General features: G+C 47.2%; 1 protein-coding gene across 1 annotated transcript in view; it reads right to left on the bottom strand.

Moving 5' to 3' along the window:
- Nucleotides 1-24741, bottom strand: part of mrvi1 (murine retrovirus integration site 1 homolog) — a 253637-nt gene that overhangs the window by 116514 nt on the left and 112382 nt on the right. The window contains exons 7-11 of the mRNA XM_073049956.1: nt 14811-14911; nt 10571-10650; nt 8071-8244; nt 5049-5123; nt 1616-1710 (exon numbers count right to left, since the gene is read on the bottom strand). Of these exons, the coding sequence (XP_072906057.1) occupies nt 1616-1710; nt 5049-5123; nt 8071-8244; nt 10571-10650; nt 14811-14911 (525 nt within the window). The remainder of the gene's footprint in view (nt 1-1615; nt 1711-5048; nt 5124-8070; nt 8245-10570; nt 10651-14810; nt 14912-24741) is intronic.

Raw genomic sequence — 24741 nt, 5'->3', positions numbered from 1 at the left:
CAAGGTAAAACAGCAACAATGCAGAATGAAGTGTTAGAGCCACAGAGAAATGCAGTGTAGGTAGACAATAAAACGCAAGATCATAACGAGGTAGATTGTCAGGTCATTCAACACAGGAAGGGACAACATAAAACCATAAGATACAGGAGCAGAATTAGGCCATTCAGCCCATCAAGTCCGCTCTGTATTGAAGACATGAGGTATTGAAGAGATGGGGTAAAGGAGGGATGGAAGGGAAGGAACAGGCAGGAATGGTGTGGAGTCAATGAAACATCGATTTGCTAGGAGCACTTCTATCACCAGTGGTTAGAAATCCCGGTTAATGACAGCTCAGGACTAATTAAACATAACAGGGATAATAATTAAAAGAGTTATATTAATCAGAAGAGGACAGAGTGGGTAGCTCTGTGTGGGGTTATTAATTTCCCACACAATCTGTCACAGAAGACAGCGAGCATGAATGGGACAATGCACAGTAAGTGGAACTCCAAATAAGTACTCATCACCTGACACAAGATGGACGATCATAGGAGCAGAATTAGGCCATTTGGCCTATCAAGTCTGCTCTGCCATTCCATCACGGTTAATCCATTTTTCCTCAGAACCCCATTCTCCTGTTTTCTTCCTGTAACCTTTGACACCCTGACTATCAAGAACCCATCAACCTCCACTTTAAATATACTCAATGACTTGGCCTCCATAACAATCTATGCCAATGAATTCCACAGATTCACCACTCTCTGACTAAAGAAATTCCCCCTCATCTCTGATTCTGAGGCTGTTCCCTCTGGTCCTAGACTCCCCCAAAACAGGAAACATCCTCTGCACATCTACTCTATCTAGGCCTATCTGCACAGGACTGGAAGCTGCAGACAGCTGTAAGCTCAACCAGCTCCATCATGGGCACAAGCCTCCCCTCCATCCAGGACATCTTCAAAAGGTGGCGTCTCAGAAAGGCAGCGTCCCTCTAAGGCCCCATCACCCAGGACATGCCCTTTCCTCAATGCTATCATCAGGGAGGAGGTACAGGAGCCTGAGGACACACACTCAATGTTTCAGGAACAGCTTCTTCCTCTCGACGATCAGATTTTTGAATGGACAGTAAACCCTTGTACACTACCTCAATTTTTTTCTTTGTTTTTGCTCACTTTTTGCATTACTTCAGGATCAGGATCAGAATCAGGTTTATTATCACTGGCATGTGATGTGAAATTTGTTAACTTAGCAGCAGCAGTTCAATGCAATACATAATCTAGCAGAGAGAGAAAAAATAATAATAAATAAAATAAAAACAGTCATAATAATCAATAAACAAGTAAATCAATTATGCATATTGAATTGATTTAAAAATGTGCAAAAACAGAAATACTGTATATTAAAAGAAGTGTGTTTCTTATTATGATTTACAGATTTTTTATTATTATGTACTGCAGTGAACCACTGTTGCACAACAAACTTCACGACATGCGCCAGTGACACTAAACCTGATTCTGATTCTGCTTATGAGCCTACCATGGGGGATCTTGTCAAAGGGCAGTGACACATCAGCCCAGTGCAAAATGTCTTTCCTCAGATCCTAGGGGATCAGCACCATTGTGAACGAGGGACCTTTTACCTTCATCTCCTTGTCCCTGATGGGTGAAGAGGCATCTTCCTCCCCAGCCTGAAGCGAAGGCACAACCATGGTCCGGACTGCTGGCATGTCTGGCTCTGGTGGGGAAATCAAGAAAGTGTCACAGAGACAGAGAGTCATAGAGAACTACAGTACAGAAACAGGTCCTTCAGTCCATCTAGTCCATGCCAAACTATAATTCTCATCCACCCTTATCTGGACATGGCCTTCCATACACTTCCCATACATGTACCTATCCAAGCTTCCCTTAAATGCTGAAATCAATCTCAGTCCTCCACTCACACGGGCACCTCGTCCGCACACTCATCACCCTCTGAGTGAAGAAGCTCCCTCTTGTGTTCCCCTTAAACATTTCAACTTTCACCCTTAACCCATGACTCTGGTTGTAGTCTCACCCAATCTCTGTGGAAAAAGCCTGCTTGCATTCACCCCTTCTATGCCCCTGATAATTTTGCATACCTCTATCAAATCTCCCCTCGTTCTCCAGCACTCCAGGGAACAAAGTCCTAACTTACTCAACCTTTCCCTATAACTCAGGTCCTCAAGGCCTGGCAACATCTGTGTAATTTTTTTCTGTATTTGATTGAAAATGGTTATGCTGACACGTCTGGTCTCCCTACTCTCACCAGCTGGCTATGGTCTTTTTTCCCACAGTTGGTAAAGTACGAACAAAAGATTTGCATTTCTATAGTGCTACTGGACCTTCCAACATGCTTTGTACCCACATAGATTATGTTGGAGTAGTTTGGTCAATTCTTAGATTAGACTGTTTAATTGTTGTTCTTTGCAGCTTAACAATTAATTATCTGATTGTATTTTTATGACTACAGGCAGTCCCCAGGTTATGAACGAGTTCCGTTCCTGAGTCTGTCTTTAAGTTGGATTTGTACGTCAGTCAGCCAAATGTTTGTCTTAATATATAGTATATATTAAGTATAGTATATACTATAATATATGGTATAGTATATATTTTACTTTTCTATGTATATAAAACACTTAAGAAATGTATATATTCCAATAATTAAACCACTGCGTTGCTTAGTAATAATTGTAACTTTCATCGGGGCAGGGCTTTTCACATGCTTCATTATTCTCACTTTATCCTTCAAAATTGTTCCGATCGTTGACTGACTGTAGCCTAACACTTTTCCGATGACTGATGACATTTCACCTCTTTCCAAACGCTTTATTATTTCCACTTTATTTTCAATTGTGATCGTTTCCCATCATCAGAACAGAAACACTGTGCGGCAGGTCCTAAGGTCCGCTGGGTCCCGAGCTCCACCGGGTCCTAAAGTCCACCGCACCGAGACAGGTTAAATGGGACAAGTGGGGGCTGTGCTGTGTTTGGGTATTTGATCCTCCACAATATTCCGCGTGGGAATTTAAACTGGAGATGGCAGTGTTTTTTATATGAGGTCGAGTTGCAAGCTCAACATCAACTGGGCACAGATGGAGAGCGTGCTCAGAAGCGATCTGTCACTGGATCGAACTTGGGAACCTCCATTCTCGAGCCCGGCGCTGATCTCACTGCGCCACCAGCTGACTGGAAAAGGGGGGGGCAGGGTCAGGGTGAACCCTGCTAAGAAAAATTTAAGCCAAATACAAAGTTACACATGCAACACAGTGTCAATGGCAACAACTTAAAATGGTGGACAGCATCACAATCTGACTTAAAATGGCGGATGGCGTCGCAATCCAACTTAAAAGGGCAGACTGAGTTCTCCTTCCTTGGTTCGTAAGTACGAGTTGTTTGTAAGTCAGACATTCGTAACTCGGGGACTACCTGTACTATACACATGTAACTGTTCAGTATGTTTTCTAGTGGTCACAGTATGTACATGTAATTGTTCAGTGTGTCCCCTAGTGGTCACAGTGTGTAAATGCAATTGTTCAGTGTGTCCCCTAGTGGTCACAGTGTGTAAATGCAATTGTTCAGTGTGTTCCCTAGTAGTTGTACTTGCATAATTCTGGAAAGCTCTGGAGGCTTCTCTGGTGCTGCACTATGAGGTATCTGATTGGCTGACTCGTATCTGAAGGTATGCATAGAATGTTTCTTATCTATGGGTATTAAAAGAGCTGACCACACAGCTGCACTATTTATTTTGCTCCTCACTCCCTGTGTCAACCATACAAACCCCTCCAACTCCATCCCAATCCCAGCTCAGGACCATCCCTGAACCTACTCCCAACACAACCCCATCCCAATCCCAGCTCAGGACCATCCCTGAACCTACTCCCAACACAACCCCATCCCAATCCCAGCTCAGGACCATCCCTGAACCTACTCCCAACACAACCCCATCCCAATCCCAGCTCAGGACCATCCCTGAACCTACTCCCAACACAACCCCATCCTAATCCCAGCTCAGGACCATCCCTGAACCTACTCCCAACACAACCCCATCCCAATCCTATCAATATCCCCAACCACCCCTATACCCACTCCCATACCGACTCCAACCCCGGCTCAGACAGGCCCCTAATTTCACCCCAAATTTTCCCCAACAGCACCACCAACCCACTTCAACTCTATCCCTAACCCACTCCAAGCCCAACTCTGAACCCAACACATATTCATCCCATAAAATCCTTCCAATGCCACCCAATGCTGTATTTATTCCCCTAAAGCTATTCCCAACACAACTCCCAAAAATTCTACATCCACCCTAATCCAGGCTCAGATTCACCTGTAAGCCCCATCACAACCACATCCCAGCCCCCTCCCAATCACATCCCAGACGCCTACCCAATCCCCTCCCAACTGCATCCCAGACCATCACCCAACCCCATCCCAATCACACCACAGACCCCCACCCAACCCCCTCCCAACCACACCCAGACCACCACCCAACCCCCTCCCAACCACACCCCAGACCCCACCCAACCCCCTACCAACCCCCTCCCAACCACATCCAGACCACCATTCAACCCCCTCCCAACCACACCCCAGACCCCACCCAACCCCCTACCAACCCCCTCCCAACCACATCCAGACCACCATTCAACCCCCTCCCAACCACACCCCAGAGCCCCACCCAACCCCCTCCCAACAGCACCCAGACCACCACCCAACCCCTTCCCAAACACACCCCAGACCACCACCCAACCCCCTCCCAAACACACCCCAGACCACCACCCAACCCCCTCCCAAACACACCCCAGACCCCACCCAACCCCCTACCAACCCCCTCCCAACCACACCCCAGACCCCACCCAACCCCCTCCCAACCACACCCCAGACCCCCACCCTACCCCCTCCCAAACACACCCCAGACCCCCACCCAACCACACCCAGACCACCACCCAACCACCCCTCTCATATCTATCCCCCCCAATCACATCCCCTAGTGCTACCCCTCAAACCCAGGGTCACCGGATGACCGCAGGACCTTGCCTCACAATGCCTACCTACCGAGGTGCAGAGCTGTGACAGAATTACTGTGAGAGGGGCTGGGAGAGGCAGTTGGAGTCCGCGAGGGCGTCACCGCTGTAATGGGGAAACATAACATCTCAGCAGAAATACCCACTCAGACCCCATCCAGGATCAGCCCAACCACACCATGCTGTGGGAGGGGTGGTACTGAGGGAGGGTCATACAGGGAGGGGTGGTACTGAGGGAGGGTCACACTGTGGGAGGTGTGGTACTGTGGGAGGGTCACACTGTGGGAGGGGTGGTACCGAGGGAGGGTCACTGTGGGAGGGTCACACTGTGGGAGGGGTGGTACTGAGGGAGGGTCACACTGAGGGAGGGGTGGTACTGAGGGAGGGTCACTCTGTGGGAGGTGTGGTACTGTGGGAGGGTCACACTGAGGGAGGGGTGGTACTGAGGGAGGGTCACTGTGGGAGGGTCACACTGTGGGAGGGGTGGTACCGAGGGAGGGTCACTGTGGGATGGGTGGTACTGAGGGAGGGTCACTGTGGGAGGGTCACACTTTGGGATGGTTGGTACCGAGGGAGGGTCACTGTGGGATGGGTGGTACCGAGGGAGGGTCACTGTGGGATGGGTGGTACTGAGGGAGGGTCACTGTGGGAGGGGTGGTACTGTGGGAGGGTCACACTGTGAGAGGGGCTGGGAGAGGCAGTTGGAGTCCGCGAGGGCGTCACCGCTGTAATGGGAAAACATAACATCTCAGCAGAAACACCCACTCAGACCCCATCCAGGATCAGCCCAACCACACCATGCTGTGGGAGGGGTGGTACTGAGGGAGGGTCACACTGAGGGAGGGGTGGTACTGAGGGAGGGTCACTGTGGGAGGGGTGGTACTGTGGGAGGGTCACTGTGGGAGGGGTGGTACTGAGGGAGGGTCACACTGAGGGAGGGGTGGTACTGAGGGAGGGTCACTGTGGGAGGGGTGGTACTGTGGGAGGGTCACACTGTGGGAGGGGTGGTACTGAGGGAGGGTCACTGTGGGAGGGGTGGTACCGAGGGAGGGTCACTGTGGGATGGGTGGTACTGAGGGAGGGTCACTGTGGGAGGGGTGGTACTGTGGGAGGGTCACACTGAGGGAGGGGTGGTACTGAGGGAGGGTCACACTGTGGGAGGGGTGGTACTGTGGGAGGGTCACACTGAGGGAGGGGTGGTACTGAGGGAGGGTCACTCTGTGGGAGGGTCACACTGTGGGAGGGGTGGTACTGAGGGAGGGTCACATTGGGGGGGTGGTACTGAGGGAGGGTCACACTGTGGGAGGGGTGGTACTAAGGGAGGGTCATACAGGGAGGGGTGGTACTGTGGGAGGGTCACACTGAGGGAGGGGTGGTACTGAGGGAGGGTCACACTGAGGGAGGGGTGGTACTGAGGGAGGGTCACTGTGGGAGGGGTGGTACTGTGGGAGGGTCACACTGAGGGAGGGGTGGTACTGAGGGAGGGTCACACTGTGGGAGGGGTGGTACTGAGCGAGGGTCACACTGGGGGGGTACTGAGGGAGGGTCACACTGTGGGAGGGGTAGTACTGAGGGAGGGTCATACAGGGAGGGGTGGTACTGAGGGAGGGTCACACTGAAGGAGGGGTGGTACTGAGGGAGGGTCACTGTGGGAGAGTCACACTGAGGGAGGGGTGGTACTGAGGGAGGCTCACACTGTGGGAGGGGTGGTACTGAGGGAGGGTCACTGAGGGAGGGGTGGTACTGAGGGAGGCTCACACTGTGGGAGGGGTGGTACTTAGGGAGGCTCACACTGTGGGGGTGGTACTGAGGGAGGCTCACACTGTGGGAGGGGTGGTATTCAGGGGTGGTTACACTGTGGGAGGGGTGGTATTGAGGGGTGGTTACATTGTGGGATGGGAGGTTCACGAGAATTATCATGGGTTTGAAAGGGTTAAATAAGAGAAGGGTTTGATGGCTCTGGATCTGTACTCGCTGGTGTTTAGAAGACTGAAACTCATGGACAATTGAAAGGACGAGATAGAGTGAATGTGGAGAGGATGTTTCCTACAGTGGGGGAGTCTGGGAACAGAGGACATAGATAGAGTGAATGTGGAGAGGATGTTTCCTACAGTGGGGAAGTCTGGGAACAGAGGACACAGATAGAGTGGATGTGGAGAGGATGTTTCCTACAGTGGGGGAGTCTGGGAACAGAGGACACAGATAGAGTGGATGTGGAGAGGATGTTTCCTACAGTGGGGGAGTCTGGGAACAGAGGACACAGATAGAGTGGATGTGGAGAGGATGTTTCCTACAGTGGGGGAGTCTGGGACCAGAGGACATAGATAGAGTGAATGTGGAGAGGATGTTTCCTACAGTGGGGGAGTCTGGGAACAGAGGACACAGATAGAGTGGATGTGGAGAGGATGTTTCCTACAGTGGGGGAGTCTGGGAACAGAGGACACAGATAGAGTGGATGTGGAGAGGATGTTTCCTACAGTGGGGGAGTCTGGGAACAGAGGACACAGATAGAGTGGATGTGGAGAGGATGTTTCCTACAGTGGGGGAGTCTGGGAACAGAGGACACAGATAGAGTGGATGTGGAGAGGATGTTTCCTACAGTGGGGGAGTCTGGGAACAGAGGACACAGATAGAGTGGATGTGGAGAGGATGTTTCCTACAGTGGGGGAGTCTGGGAACAGAGGACACAGATAGAGTGAATGTGGAGAGGATGTTTCCTATGTGGGGGAGTCTGGGAACAGAGGACACAGCCTCAGAATAGAGGGATGACCATATAGAACAGAGATGAGGAGGAACTTCTTTAAGCAGAAGGTGGTGAATTTGTGGAATTCCTTGTCACAGGTAGCTATGGAGGCCAGGATATTGGGTAAGCAAAGGTTGATAGATTCTTAAATTAGTCAAGATGTCGAAGGTTACAGGGAGAATGCAGGAGAATAGGGTTGAGAAGAAAATTGAATCAGCCATGAATTGAAATTGAATTGTGGAGCAGACTCGATGGGCCAAATGGCCTGATTCTGCTCCTATGCTTATGACCATGCTCTCCGGCCCATTACCTGGCGGAGAATCAGAAATACTGGTCCTAGAGCGGCGGCTCCGACGGCTGAGGAACCTCTCACTGATTTTCTTCGCCTCCTCCAGCAGCTCTGTGTTTTTCTTTCTGTCTTCGTCGGAGAGCTCGACATCAGGCAGCTGGTCATTCACAAGATCGTACACGTGGCCATCTCCATCTGAGGGTATAAGAGAAATTCAGCCTCAACTCACTCACCTCAGCCTCAACCTCAATCTCACTCACCTCACCCACCTCAACCTCATTCACATCAATCTCAATCTCACATACCTCAGCCTCACTCACTCACCTCGGCTTCAGCTTCACTCACCTCATCCACCTTAGCCTCACCTGTAATGAGTTCTTCAGGTTAGTGCAGGGCACTGGGAGCGTTGGGCTCCGAGGCTTATAGTGCATCAGAATTGGTTCAAGGGTCATTAATTGCTTAGAGTTCCTCATGTTATTATAATGCGGTCTCCTGGTGCTTTCCGTTTAAACTTGTTAAGTTTATTTTGACAGGCTCAGGAGTTCTGTGTTACCTGTATGATTTAAGTGGATGCCTGAATAGCACTAACTGCAGTGTCCTAGTTTTGAGAATGTTACTTCTTATGGTGTTGCTTGGCTAAGTCCCTGATGTTTTGTTGGAATTGTTATGAATAAACTCTGTCTGTCCTCTCCACACCGGAATCTGGTGATCTTCCACACCTGGGTTCTGACAATGCCAGCATGCACCATGACTTCACCTTACCTCAGCCAATCTCAAACTTTCTCCTCAACCTCACTCACTCCGCGGTGTGCAGAAGAGCAGCTCTGAACACACAACACGTCGAACCTTGAAGTGGACAGGCTGCAAGAGCAGAAGACCCAAACGTACTCACAGTGGCCACTTCACAAAGTATCTCCTGTACCTAGTAATGTGGCCACTAAGTGTATGATATTAATTATATACATATTGTAACATATGTTTATAATCAATATATAACACCATAACAGCATAAGATATCAGAATCAGAATCAGGTTTATTATCACCGGCATGTGACATGAAATTAGCAGCAGCAGTACAATGCAACACATAATCTAGCAGAGAGAGAAAAAAATAATAATAAAATAAAACATAATACTAAACAAGTAAATCAATTATGTGTATTGAATAGATTTAAAAAATGTGCAAAAACAGAAATACTGTATATTAAAAAAAAATGTGAGGTAGTGTCCAAAACTTCAATGTCCATTTAGGAATCAGATGGCAGAGGGGAAGAAACTGTTCCTGAATTGCTGAGTGTGTGCCTTCAGGCTTCTGTATCTCCTACCTGATGGTAACAGTGAGAAAAGGGCATGCCCTGGGTGCTGGAGGTCCTTAATAATGGACGCTCCCTTTCTGAGACACCGCTCCTTGAAGGTGTCCTGGGTACTTTGTAGCCTAGTACCCAAGATGGAGCTGACTAAATTTACAACTCTCTGCAGCTTCTTTCGGTCCTGTGCAGTAGCCCCTCCATACCAGACAGTGATGCAGCCTGTCAGAATGCTCTCCACTGTACAACTATAGAAGTTATAGAAGCAGAATTAGACCACTTGGCCCATTCCATCATGGCTGATTTATTATCCCTCTCAACTCCATTCTCCTGCCATCTCCCCATAACTTTTGACACTCTGACTAATCAATAACCTATTACCCTTTGCTTTAAATTTACTCAAAGATTTGGTCTCCACAGCCATCTGTGGCAATGAATTCCACAGATTCACCACTCTCTAGCTAAAGAAATTCCTTCTCATCTCTGTTCTAAATGGATGCCCCTCTGTTCTGAGGCTCTGAGGCTATACCCGCTGGTCCTAGACTCAACCACTATAGGACACATCCACTCTGTCTAGGCCTTTCAATACTGTATTCAGTAAGTTTCAATGAGATTCCCCTCTCATTCTTCTAAACTACAGCGAGTTCAGGCCTATAGCCATCAAATGCTCCTCATACATTGACCTTTTCATTCTCTGAATTATTGTCATTTATAGTATTTTTATGTATCGTACTGTACTGTCATTGTGAACAAATTTGACATTTGTCAGTGATAATAAACCTAAAGCAACTCACATAAAATGCTGGAGGAACTCAGCAGGTCAGGTAGCATGTATGGAGATGAATAAACAGTCGATGTTTCGAGCTGGACTGAGAAGGAAGGGGGAAGGTCGCAGAATAAAAAGGTGGGGGGAGGGAAAGGAGTCTCGTTGGAAGGTGATAGATGAACCCAGACGGGTGGGAAAGGTCAAGATCTGGAGAAGAAAGAATCTGTTCGGAGAGGCGAGTGGACCAGAGGAGAAAGGAAAGGAGGAAGGGAGCCGGGGGGAAGTAATAGAAACATGGAAAACCTACAGCACAATACAGACCCTTTGGCCCACAAAGCTGTGCCAAAAAGAGTGGGGAAGAAACAAAGGGGGATAATTAACCCGATTATGATTCTGAGAAAGGGCATAATGTGAAGTCGTTGACAGGTGTCTGATGCTCAGTACTTACCGACAGAGGTGAGGGAACTTGCTGAGGACAAGGAGGCCCGGGAGTTTCTGCTGGACTTCCTCTGGATGGGGCTGGGGCACCTGCAGACCAACAAAACAGTACAGAACAGTTCAGTCTGGGAACAGGCCCTTTGGTCCATCAAGTCAGAGCTATACAGGCTGCTGAATTAAACCAAATCTCTCTGCCTGTACATGATCCATATTCCTCTGTGCCCTGTACACACATTTGTCCATGTAACAGCCTGTTAAACACCTCACAATCCTATTCCTCTGTGCCCTGTACACTCACCTGTCCATCTGCCTGTTAAACACCTCTATCATATCTGCTTCCAGCAGTACATTGCAGGTAAACACCACTCTGTGTAAAAGTCTTGTTCAGCACATCTCTTTAAACTTCCCCTCTCTAGTTACCACCATTTGTACCTGGGGTAAACAGTCAGACAGTCTACTCTATCTATGCCTCACCGACTGCCATTTTGAAAACTTCTATCAGGTCTCGCCTCAGATTGGATATTCGGCACTCAGGATAAAATGAGTGCAGGCAATTTCCTTTGCAAATACCGATATATCCACAGATATATCAGACAGGATGAAGAGGTCAATACTCCCCAATACCATTAGGCTTTACAATTCTACCGCCAGGACTTAAGAACTTTTTAAAAGCTATTATTAATGCTTTTTGAGATAGTGATTTAGATGCATATCATATTTTTTACTGAGTTAAGTATTGTATGTAATTAGTTTTGCTACAACAAGTGTATGGGACATTGGAAAAAAGTTGAATTTCCCCATGGGGATGAATAAAGTATCTATCTATCTATCTATCTATCTATCTATATAGGTCACGTAGACGCTGCATATCCCATTGCATACTGTGCCGCTACCTTATAGTCCTCATCTCAGTCTGGTATCTTACTGAGTAAAATTAGGTTTCAATGAGACCCCACCTCATTCTTCTAAACTCCAGCCACTTCAGGCCCAGAGCCATCAAATGCTCCTTGTATATTAACCCTTTTCATTCCCTGAAATATTGTAGTTTATAATATTTTTATGTATCACACTGTACTGCTACTGTGAACAAGTTTCAGGCTGGAATCTTACATACAGAGTTCCCTCTCTACTGTCCTAGTCTGGGATCTGACCCTGTAGAGTTCTCTCACTGCTTTCCTAGTCTGGGATCTGACCCTGTAGAGTTCTCTCACTACTGTCCTAGTCTGGGATCTGACCCTGTAGAGTTCTCTCACTACTGTCCTAGTCTGGGATCTGACCGTGTAGAGTTCTCTCACTACTGTCCTAGTCTGGGATCTGACCCTGTAGAGTTCTCTCACTACTGTCCTAGTCTGGGATCTGACCATGTAGAGTTCTCTCACTGCTTTCCTAGTCTGGGATCTGACCCTGTAGAGTTCTCTCACTACTGTCCTAGTCTGGGATCTGACCCTGTAGAGTTCTCTCACTACTGTCCTAGTCTGGGATCTGACCGTGTAGAGTTCTCTCACTGCTGTCCTAGTCTGGGATCTGACCATGTAGAGTTCTCTCACTACTGTCCTAGTCTGGGATCTGACCGTGTAGAGTTCTCTCACTACTGTCCTAGTCTGGGATCTGACCGTGTAGAGTTCTCTCACTGCTGTCCTAGTCTGGGATCTGACCCTGTAGAGTTCTCTCACTACTGTCCTAGTCTGGGATCTGACCATGTAGAGTTCTCTCACTACTGTCCTAGTCTGGGATCTGACCCTGTAGAGTTCTCTCACTACTGTCCTAGTCTGGGATCTGACCGTGTAGAGTTCTCTCACTACTGTCCTAGTCTGGGATCTGACCATGTAGAGTTCTCTCACTGCTGTCCTACTCTGGGATCTGACCCTGTAGAGTTCTCTCACTACTGTCCTAGTCTGGGATCTGACCATGTAGAGTTCTCTCACTACTGTCCTAGTCTGGGATCTGACCGTGTAGAGTTCTCTCACTGCTGTCCTAGTCTGGGATCTGACCGTGTAGAGTTCTCTCACTACTGTCCTAGTCTGGGATCTGACCGTGTAGAGTTCTCTCACTACTGTCCTAGTCTGGGATCTGACCGTGTAGAGTTCTCTCACTACTGTCCTAGTCTGGGATCTGACCCTGTAGAGTTCTCTCACTGCTGTCCTAGTCTGGGATCTGACCCTGTAGAGTTCTCTCACTACTGTCCTAGTCTGGGATCTGACCATGTAGAGTTCTCTCACTACTGTCCTAGTCTGGGATCTGACCGTGTAGAGTTCTCTCACTGCTGTCCTAGTCTGGGATCTGACCGTGTAGAGTTCTCTCACTACTGTCCTAGTCTGGGATCTGACCCTGTAGAGTTCTCTCACTACTGTCCTAGTCTGGGATCTGACCGTGTAGAGTTCTCTCACTGCTGTCCTAGTCTGGGATCTGACCCTGTAGAGTTCTCTCACTACTGTCCTAGTCTGGGATCTGACCATGTAGAGTTCTCTCACTACTGTCCTAGTCTGGGATCTGACCCTGTAGAGTTCTCTCACTACTGTCCTAGTCTGGGATCTGACCATGTAGAGTTCTCTCACTACTGTCCTAGTCTGGGATCTGACCAGTAGAGTTCTCTCACTACTGTCCTAGTCTGGGATCTGACCCTGTAGAGTTCTCTCACTACTGTCCTAGTCTGGGATCTGACCATGTAGAGTTCTCTCACTACTGTCCTAGTCTGGGATCTGACCATGTAGAGTTCTCTCACTACTGTCCTAGTCTGGGATCTGACCCTGTAGAGTTCTCTCACTACTGTCCTAGTCTGGGATCTGACCGTGTAGAGTTCTCTCACTACTGTCCTAGTCTGGGACCTGACCGTGTAGAGTTCTCTCACTGCTGTCCTAGTCTGGGATCTGACCCTGTAGAGTTCTCTCACTACTGTCCTAGTCTGGGATCTGACCCTGTAGAGTTCTCTCACTACTGTCCTAGTCTGGGATCTGACCCTGTAGAGTTCTCTCACTACTGTCCTAGTCTGGGATCTGACCGTGTAGAGTTCTCTCACTACTGTCCTAGTCTGGGATCTGACCCTGTAGAGTTTTCTCACTGCTGTCCTAGTCTGGGATCTGACCGTGTAGAGTTCTCTCACTACTGTCCTAGTCTGGGATCTGACCCTGTAGAGTTCTCTCACTACTGTCCTAGTCTGGGACCTGATCCTGTAGAGTTCTCTTACTACTGTCCTAGTCTGGGATCTAACCCTGTAGAGTTCTCTCACTACTGTCCTAGTCTGGGACCTGACTGTGTAGAGTTCTCTCACTACTGTACTAGTCTGGGATCTGACCCTATAGAGCTCTCTCACTGCTGTCCTAGTCTGGGATCTGACCGTGTAGAGTTCTCTCACTACTGTCCTAGTCTGGGATCTGACCATGTAGAGTTCTCTCACTACTGTCCTAGTCTGGGATCTGACTATGCAGAGTTCTCTCACTACTGTCCTAGTCTGGGATCTGACTATGTAGAGTTCTCTCACTGCTGTCCTAGTCTGAGATCTGACCATGTAGAGTTCTCTCACTGCTTTCCTAGTCTGAGATCTGACTATGCAGAGTTCTCTCACTGCTCTAAAATCTGAGTCTGGTGTATGTCCCGAGCCCCAGAGTGAAACTCTGTCCACAACTAGTGCGATCATCAGCCTAGCCTGGTGCACACTTTGCTGGGGCTGGACACGAATCACAGTCTCCAGGGGACCAGAGGGAAGAGCACAGTGGCTGCTGGTCTCTGTTGATCCCTGTTCCATAACGTCAAAGACCATATGACATAGGAGCAGAATGGGCCACTCAGCCCATCAAAACTGCTCCACCATTCCATCATGGCTCATTTATTATCCCTCCACGCCCATTCTTCTGTTTCCTTCCCGTAACCTTTGACACCCTGACTAATCAAGAATCTATCAACCTCTGTTTTAAATATACCCAATGACTTGGCCTCCGCAGCTGTCTGTGGCAGCGAATTCCACAGATTCACTACCCTCTGGCTGAAAATAATCCCTCTTCATCTCTGTTCTATATGGTCATCCTTCTATTCTGAGGCTGTGCCCTCTGGTCCTAGACTCCCCACTATAGGAAACATCCTCTCCACATCCACATTAACCTTTTCATTTCTTCAAGCCAGCCTGGGGGCCAGAAGAAAGAACACAGAGGCCTGTGGATCGCTGCACAGGCCCTCTCTCCCAACCCACTGATCTCCCCCTTGGCTATTGCACCAGGTACCTGGGAGAACCTTGGCCCTAATTGCATGGAGCTTACCTCAGGTGTGTGGCTCGGTCAGACTCCTTGTCCGAAGAGCCAGTGACCTCTGGGAGGACAATTTCTGGTGTTGTATTCATCCCCGTTCCAGCAGCGAGAACCTGTAATCCAGTCGGTATTCAGTTATCAGATCATGTGATCACAGAATCCGAAGGAGCCCTGTCGGCCCCACGGTGACATAGTGGTTAGCACAACACCTTGGGGCGTCCAAGTTCAGAGTTCAATTCCAACTTTTTGTAAGAAAGTTTGTTCGTCCCTTCCTGTGTGTGCATAGGTTTCCTCTGGATGCTCCAGTTTTCTCCCACATTCCAAAGAAGTACAGGTTCTAACTGGTCATTGTAAATTGCCTTGTGGTTTGGCTAATGGGTGGCCGTGCAGTGCGCGCTTTGGGTCTGTTCCACCCTGTATCTCTAAATTAATAAACACACAGGAACCTGTAAAGGAGCTAAACATTTTTGTCACTCTGTACTGAGAGGGTGCAAGGAGGGAGGTGGATGTCTTAGCAAACTCGATTCTGGGGCTGACCGTTTGCTATCCGTGCATCCTGGAGGTGGGCAATGGAGGGCTCTGCCCAGGCTGACTGCCCGGCAATGTCTACTCTGGGAAACCATGGAGAAGGAACATGCGGTGTTCACAAGCTCCATGGAGGTGTTTTGGAACTGACGGGCACCACAGAGGCAGGGAAAGAAATAGTTTAATTAGTTTGTGCTATTGTTGTTTGTAATGAGTATCTCCTCTCACCTTAAATACCTGTCTTCTGGTATAAGACATTTCAACCCTGGGAAAAGATACTGTCTGTCTACTCTATCTATGCCTCTCATAATCTTATAAACCTCTATCAGATCTCCTTTCTGCCTCTGCCACTCCAACCTCCCGTTATAGCACATACCCTCTGATCCAGCCAGATTCCTGGTAAATATCTTTTCCACCCTTTACAAAGCCTTGACATCTTTCCTCTAATGGAGTGACCAGAATTGAATACAATATTCAAGAAGCAACCTAAACAAGGGCATATATACAGAAAGGTGTTGGAAAAGGGCCAGTAATGTTATGAAGGATCCCACCCACCCTGCTCATGGACTGTGTGTCCCACTCCCATCAGGGAGGAGGCTACGTAGCATCCATGCCAGGACTACCAGACTCAAAAACAGATACTTTCCCCAAGCAGTGAGGCTGATCAACACCTCCACTCACTAACCCACCCCTCCACACTCCCAACCACCACTACTTTATCATTTCCTGTCAGAGTCACCTTGTATACAGACACTCCTGTGCCTAGCATCACTTTGTGGACAGACAATCAGTCTGTGTATATAAACAAGAGAAAATCTGCAGTTGGTGGAAATCAAAGTAACACACACAAAATGCAGGAGGAACTCAACGGGCCAGGCAGTGTCTATGGAAAAGAGTAAACAGTCAATGTTTTGGGCTAAGACATCGACTGTTGACACTTTTCCATAGATGCTGCCTGGCTTGCTGAGTTCCTCCAGCAGTCTGTGTGTGTTACTCTGCCTCCAAGCTCTCTTATGTATTTATATCTATTGGGCTTTTATTATTATTGAGTTTTTTGTGCTGCACGAGATCTGGAGAAACAATTATTTTGTTCCCCTTTATACTTGTGTACAGGAAATGACATTACACAATCTTGAATCTTGAATCTACCTGTCCAAGTGTATTTTAAATGTTATTAATATATTTGTCTCAACCACTTCCTCCGGCAGCTCAGTCCCCTCTGCGTGAAAATGGTCCCTTTCAGGTTCCTGTTAACTTGCTTCCCCTCTCACTTTAAACCTCTGAAGTCTGGTTTTTGATTCCCCAGTGTGACGAAAGAGCTTGATGAGATGGTTTGGACACAAGTGCTAGAGTATCTGAGCCTGGAGTCAAGGCACGGTATAAAGCTGGATTGAGAACTGAGCAAAATCCAGAGCTAGAGCTATTCCTAGTTAGGCTTAAATTTGAGCACCAAACCTCATCTCAGGTGCTCTTTAAGTAATCAATTCTTGGTGCCCAAAACACGCTTGCCATTTAGCGGGTCAGTCCTGAACCCTTAAAGGGGCCGCACCAGCTATCCATACTCCAGAAAGTTATAGAGCGTCTGAATTCCAGAAGCTGGTGTGGTTGGGAACATCTCAAAACAGGACCCCTTTCCTACGGCCAACTCCTGACGGCCCTGGCTGCTCAGACAGATGATGATGATGAGAGCTGGATCCAAGATGACTCTTTCAGGCCCCAAGTACCTGTCCTTGGGTCTGAATCCCTCCCAGTTCACGAGTTATTGCCAAACACCCCATGCAGTATATGAGTCGAAAAGTCTTCTCATAATAAAGACCATCGATAAACCTGAGTAGTGGTGGGACTAAGGGGCTGGTGCAGACAGGTTTTGATTTAGAGATGTGAAAGATGGGGTTGATCTTTAGGGTCTTGGGTAACTGCAAGGTATAAGCCACCAGGTCCAATGAACTTGGGCGCCAACTTTCTAGACCTCTTCCAGAGAGGCATATCATGACTGGACAGCCAGACGTATTGCTCAGGCTGTAAAGTGGGTCCCCGTCTTCTCCCTTGGTTCACTGGTATAGACCAGCAAAATCTCTTTTGCCTTACTCCATTTTTGCTTGAGCATTGGATGAGATCTTTGGCCACAGGAACCCCAACCTCAGTCTCCTGCTCCAGAAAGAGAGCTGGAGGATAACCAAACTGTGACATACTGTGGGTTGTTGTGGGCAAATGGTCACACCATATATTGGGTCTTTCGGAGGCCAGGCATCCTAAATCTTGGTTAGTCTGCTCCATCTGGCCATTGGACTGCTGGTGAAACCCAGAGGAAATGCTTGCTGTTGCCCCAATCAGCTTACAGAAAGCTCTTCAGAAATGTGATGTGAATTGTGGACCACGATCTGAGACAGTGCCCACAGGAAATCCATGGACCCTGAAGACCTGGTCCAGGTCAATTCTGACTGTCTTTGCTGTGGATGGTAGCTTCTCCAAGGCAATGAACTTGCAGGTCCTCAAAAATCCGATTGACAATGACCATGATGACAGTCTTTCCTTTGGATGGCAGAAGACCCGTGACAAAGTCCATGGAGACATGCGCCCATGGTCTTTCTGGAACAGGTAGGATTGGAGGAGTCCTTGAGTTCGGGTATGAGGCTCTTTGTTCTAGGCACATACCTTGTATGCCTGCAAGTACTGCCAAACCACTTTTGTCATTCCAGGCCACCAATACCTTCTCCTGATAAACTCGAGAATCCTGGGAATCCCTGGGTGAGCAGTCATTCTTGATGAATATCCCCATTGGATTACCGGGGACCAGATGGAACTTAGGATGTACAACTGACCAGGAGGACTGTTCTTAGGAATGTCCCCTTGCACTTGGGCCTTGCAAACAAGAGCACTGATTCCTCCGTGAATTGGCACTACCACCTTGATTGGGGCAAAATAGTGGTAGGCTGCTCCTCTTGTTCTGGTTCATGAAACTGACAGGACAAGGCATCTGGCTTCTGGTTCTTAGACCCCAGTCAACAGGTCAGGATGCAATTAAAGTAATTAAAGAATAAAGCTCACTTGGCCCGCCTGGAATTCAGCCCTTTGGCCTCCTGAAAATAAATCAGGTTTTTGTGGTCTGTTCAAACAATAAAAAAGGTTCTTGGCCCCCTCTAGACAGTGATGCCATTCCTCCAAAGCAAACTTAACCTCAAGAAGCTCCCAATTCCCAGCATCATCATCCCTCTCTGCCTGGTATAGCCACCCAGAGAAGAATGCACACGGGTGCAGTTTACTGTCCGAAGGTGGCACCCACTCCGATGTCTGAGGCATCAACCTCCACAGTGAAGGGAAGATCCGGGTTAGGAGAAACCAAGATGGGAGCTGACATGAACTGCTGTTTAAACTCTGCAAAAGCAGCCTCCACTTCAGTAGTCCAGACAAAAGTGTCCATGGATTTCTCAGTTAGGGCAGTCAGCGGAGCTGCCACTGAGCCGAAGTTCCAGGTGAATTTCCAGAAGAAGTTTGCAAACCCTAGGAGTCATTGATTAGTTTGGCACTGGATGGCTGTGAACAATCTCTGACTGCTTGGGTCTTCATAGAGTCCATCTTGATACGGTCAGTGGAGATGACGAACCCCAAAAATGAAACAGTTGTCGCGTGATATTCTGATTTCTCCAACGACATAAAGTCCATTGTTTAGTAGCCTCTTTAAAATGTTCCTGACATGAGCAATATAACCTCCATAGACTTCAGGAAGGTTAGGATATCACCCAAGTAGACAAAGGCATTCTTATGGAGGTTATCCCAGAGCACGTTGTTTATATAGAACTGACCTGTTGACTCAACCCAACCCCAAATGCAGAACAGCACATCAGACCCCCAATGTAGAACGGCACACCCGACCCCAAATGCAGCCTAACCAAAGTTTTGTACACACCTGACCCCAAATGCAGCTTAATCAAAATTCTGTACAACTGCAACATTGGGAAGAAACTATAGGCCAGTTAGTCTGACCTCAGTGGTTGGGAAGATGTCGGAGTCGATTGTTAAGGATGTGGCTTCAGGGTAGTTCAAAGCACATGATAAAGTAGGCCATAGTCAGTATAGTTTCTTCAGGGGAAAATTTTGCCTGACAAATCTGTTGGAATTCTTTGAAAAAATAACAAGCAGGACAAACAAAGGAGAATTGGTGGATGTTGTGTACTTGGATTTTCAAAATGTTTGAGATCAAAATTTTTTTTCTCCTAGATGAATTGCCAACCACGGTTAACAAGCCCCATCTGCCCAAAGCGATTAGTTTTAAGGTGCCAGTAACCTGCCTTTTCCCCTTCTCCTGTCAGTAGAAATAGTTCTGCCGGGCTTAGTAGCTAAGCCACAGGTGAAGGCCAGGAGCTGGACTTGGTTGTCAGAGGCTATTTGAGACACACACCATTGGGAGCATTTAGTAGGTAGTGGGAGCTTATCCCCACTACCTCCTCCACCCCAGGTATGACAACCTTATGGAACTTAGCACCACAGATCTTTATGTCCAAGACAGGACATGTTTTGTGTTTTAATACATCAGTGTTATTCTTCACTGAAACTCTGTTAAATGTGCAGGGCTGTAGATGCATGATACCAGGCATGAAAAACAGGAAAGCACTGTTTTCAACACAAGAGATTCTACAAGCAAGCAAGTCACTTTTCAAACACAAGGCAGTTCAAAGTGCTTTACATAGAACAAGATATAAAAATCAAACATCAAATTTCTGACAATATATAAGAGAATAAAATCACACAAAAATAGCTATGATAAATAGAAGTTACAATGTAGGAGATTCTAATTAAAAGCTACAGGAGAAAGAAAAATTTTAAGCCTCAATTTAAAAGAATGGAAAGTTGGGGCAAACATCAGGTCCTCTGGAGGGTTATTCCAGATATGTGGAGCATAGTAACTAAAGAACCTTCACCATGTTTAGTTTTGACCCTGGGGATGGAAAACAAACCTGCCCTAGATGACCTGAGAACTCAGGGAAGTTCATAATGCAGCAAGTCACTCCAAATTGCAAATCAAACTCCACTCTTTAAGAAGGGAGAAAGGCAAAAGAAAGGAAATTGTAGGTTATTAAGCCTAACGTCAGTGGTTGGGAAAGTGTTGGAGTCTATTATTAAGGATGAGGTTTCAGGGTACTTAGAGACTAATGATAAATTTCTTTAAAGCAATATCTTGCCTGACAAATCTGTTGGAGTTATTTGAGGAAGTAACAAGCATGGTGGACAAAGGAGAGGCAGTGGTTGTCATTTACTTGGATTTTCAGAAGGCATTTGATAAGGTGCCACACAGGAGGCTGCTTAACAAGATAAAATCCTATGGTGTTACAGGAAAGATACTGGCATGGATTGTGGAATGACTGACAGGCAGGAAGCAGTAAGTGGGAATAAAAGAGGTCTTCTCTGGTTGACTGCCAGTGACTAGTGGTGTTCCTCAGGGGTCAGAATTGGGACCACTACTTTTCACATTGTTTGACAGTGACTTGGATAATGGGATTGATAGCTCTGTGGCAAAGTTTGCAGATGATACGAAGATAGATGGAGGGGTAGGTGGTGCTGAGGAAGCAATGTGATTGCAACAGGACTTAGACAAATTGATAGAATGGGCAAAAAAGTGGCAGATGGAATGCAGTGTTGGGAAATATATGATAATGCATTTTGGTAAAAGGATCAACAGTGCGGACTATTATCTAAATGGGGAGAAGGTTCAAACATCAGAGATGCAGAGGGGCTTAGGAGTCCTTGTGCAAGACTCCCAGAAGGTTAATTCACAGGTTGAGTCCATGGTAAAGAAGGTAAATGCAATGTTGGCATTTATTTCAAGGGGAATAGAATATCAAAACAAGGAGATAATGCTGAGGCTTTACAAGACACTAGTCAGGCAGCACTTGGAATTTTGTCAACAGTTTGGGGCACCATAATTCAGAAAGAATGTGTTGTCATTAGAGAGAGTCCAAAGGAGGTTCACGAGGATGATTGCAGGAATGAAGGGGTTAACATATGAGGCGTGTTTGGCAGCTTTGGACCTGTACTCACTGGAATTTAGCAGAATACAGGGGGATCTCATTGAAACCTATCAAATGTTGAAAGGACTAGATAGGGTGGATGTGGAGAGGACGTTTCCTATGGCAGGGGTATCCAAAACTAGAGGGCAAAGCCTCAAAATTGAGGGGTGACCTTTTAGAACAAAGGTAAGGAGGAATTTTTATAGCCAGAGAGTAGTGAATCTGTTGAATGCTCTGCCACAGACTGCGGTGGAGGCCAGTCTGTGGGAATATTTAAGGCGGAAGTTGATCGTTTCCTGATCAATCAGGACGTCAAAGGATATGGCGAGAGGGCAGGTGTATGGGACTAAATGGGATCCAGGATCAGCCATGATGGAATGGTGGAGTAGACTCAATGGGTTGAATGGCCTAATTCTGCTCCTATGTCTTATAGTCATATGGTCTAAGAGATCAGAGATATAATTTGGCTCTAGACATTTTCAGTGCTTTATAAACCGGTAGTAATATTTCAAAGTCAGTCCTCTGATGGACAGGAGTCCAGTGTAGTGATCTGAGAACTGGAGAGACATGTTCTACTTTTTGGTCTTAGTGAGGATTCTAGCAGCAATGTTCTGAATGAGCTGCAGCTGTCTGAGGAATCTTTTACAGAGACCTGTGGAAACGCTATTACGGTAGCCAAGCCTACTAAAAGCAAATGTATGGATGGGTTTTTCTAGATCTTGCTGAGACATAAGCCATTTAACTGTCACTGTATTTTCACAATGGTAATAGGCTGACTTTGTAATTGTCTTAATGTGGCAGTTAAAATTTATGCTGAGAAACACACAAAGTGGTGGAGGAGGAACTCTAGTTCTAGTTCCAGATCGAAATCCGGAGCTGGAGTCCCTAAGGCAATCCTACATTGAGTTCAACATTGACTGGCAACTCCTGTGACACCGCTGGTGCCAAACTGTATCAGCCTCTGCCATTCCTTTGGATTCAAGGATACCTTCAAGCTGCAATGCCTCAAAAAGGTGGCATCCATCATTAAGGACCTCCATCACCCAGGACATGCCCTCTTCTCATTGCTACCATCAGGGAGGAGTTACAGGAGCCTAAAGACATACACTCGACATTTCAAGAACAGCTTCTTCCCCTCCACTATGTTCCTACAGAATGACCACAAGGTGAAGAAAATCAATCTGGCCCATAAAAGGGCTGACAGAAAAACCAGGAAAACTAGCAACAAGGAGGAACCTGTCGCTACTGCCTGTCTTCCCTATATTTCCACAGTTTCTGGAAGCGTCATCAGGATCCTGAATAAATACTGGATTAATACCATCCACAAACCTATAAAGGAAGTTCAAATCACAGCTTATGGGGGGGGGGGGGGGGGGAGGTCAAAGATGAACTGGGTCTCAGGTCTGCTGCCGTTTACAGGATTCCCTGTGAATGCGGAGCAGTGTATATCGGCCAGACGTGATGCATGGTGGAAACCCGCATCAAGGAGCACATGGGTGTATCTGTTTCCATTACCCGGCGGTAGCAGAGCACTGCATTCACACTGGCTGACTTTGATGGCACAGAATTACTGCACCGTGCCAATGGCTTCTGGGACTGCCTGGTGAAGGAAGCCATTGAAATAAAAGTAGAGGAAAAGAATTTTAACAAAGATGAAAGTCTCACTCCAAGTAAGAATTGGAATTTAATTGTAAACAAGGTGGTAGAGCAGAAACCTGATTGGATGAGGACTAACCAATCAGGAGGGACAGATGACAGGCTATAAATACCATTGGGATAGACATGCTCAGGTGTCATCCTTGATGAAGATGGCAGAGTTTGTCATCGAAACATCAGTTAAAATCAATACCTGTACCTGGCTGGAAGCCGAGAAGAGTTTATTCATCATATATGCCAGGAAAGCACTGGATCCTTTCTCATGATGATTCTGATTCATCAGCTGCATGGTGTGGGGGAACCTGCTGCATGGGCAACAGCTTGCTCTCCAAATCGTACTGCGCTAGCTTGTGTATCACATAAACAGCTGGACACAGCAGTCATGGTCAACCACAACCAATGGAGGGCCTCAGCTGCTGGGATCTCCACACAATCTGCTCACTAACTATCTCTTTGTATCTCAGACAAAATCTCCTTCAGTCTTATTGCTCACTTCAGGAAGCTGGTATGAAGCCAAACTCTTAACCTCTTCCTCTGACATCAAACCCCAGCTGGCGCCCTGAGGCTTCAGAAAAGGAGCACGATCAGCAGAAGAGAAAATGTCGACGGTGAAGGGAGCTGACTCTCACTTGCTGTCCGAGTGGAACAGAGACGTTTAGAAATGCAACACCGTAACAGGCCCTTTTAGTCCACAAGCCCACACACCCAGTTACACCCATGGGATTAATTAACCTGCTAATCTGTACATTTTTGGAAGGTGGGAGGAAACCAGAGCACCCAGAGAAAACTCGTGATCATAGGGAAACGTACAAACTCCTTACAGACAGCGGCAGGAACGGAACCATGTTTACTGGTACTCTAAAGTGTTATGCTAACCACTACCCAGATGTGGAGGAATTTCATTAGCTAGCACTGGTAATTCTGTGGAATTCATCATCACAGACAGCTGTAGAGGCTAAGTCATGGGTTATATTTAAAGCAGAGGTTGATAGTTCTTGATTAGGTAGGTTACAGGGAGAAGGTAGGAGAGTGGGGTTAAGGTGATAACAAATCAGTCATGATCAAATGACAGAATAAACACGAAGGGCTGAATGGCCTGATTCTGCTCCTATGTATTATAGAACATAGAACAATACAGCACAGTACAGGCCCTTCGGCCCACAATGTTGTGCCGACCCTTAAACCCTGCCTCCCATATAACCCTCCACCTTAAATTCCTCCATATACCTGTCTAGTAATCTCTTAAATTTCACTAGTGTACCTGCCTCCAACACTGACTCAGGCAGTGCATTCCACACACCAACCACTCTCTGAGTGAAAAACCTTCCTCTAATATCCCCCTTGAACTTTCCACCCTTTACCTTAAAGCCATGTCCTCTTGTACTGAGCAGTGGTGCCCTGGGGAAGAGGCACTGGCTGTCCACTCTATCTATTCCTCTTAATATCTCGTATACCTCTATCATGTCTCCTCTCATCCTCCTTCTCTCCAGAGAGTAAAGCCCTAGCTCCCTTAATTTCTTATCATAATGCATACTCTCTAAACCAGGCAGCATCCTGGTAAATCTCTTCTGTACCCTTTCCAATGCTTCCACATCCTTCCTATAGTGAGGCGACCAGAACTGGACACAGTACTCCAAGTGTGGCCTAACCAGAGTTTTATAGAGCTGCATCATTACATCGCGTCTCTTAAACTCTATCCCTCGACTTATGAAAGCTAACACCCCATAAGCTTTCTTAACTATCCTATCTACGTGTGA

The sequence above is a fragment of the Hemitrygon akajei genome, chromosome 6 (genome assembly GCF_048418815.1).
Source record: "Hemitrygon akajei chromosome 6, sHemAka1.3, whole genome shotgun sequence".
In the NCBI taxonomy this organism is placed as follows: Eukaryota; Metazoa; Chordata; class Chondrichthyes; order Myliobatiformes; family Dasyatidae; genus Hemitrygon; species Hemitrygon akajei.
Note: the sequence above shows the minus strand (reverse complement) of the source record. Positions and strands in the feature narration are given on the sequence as shown.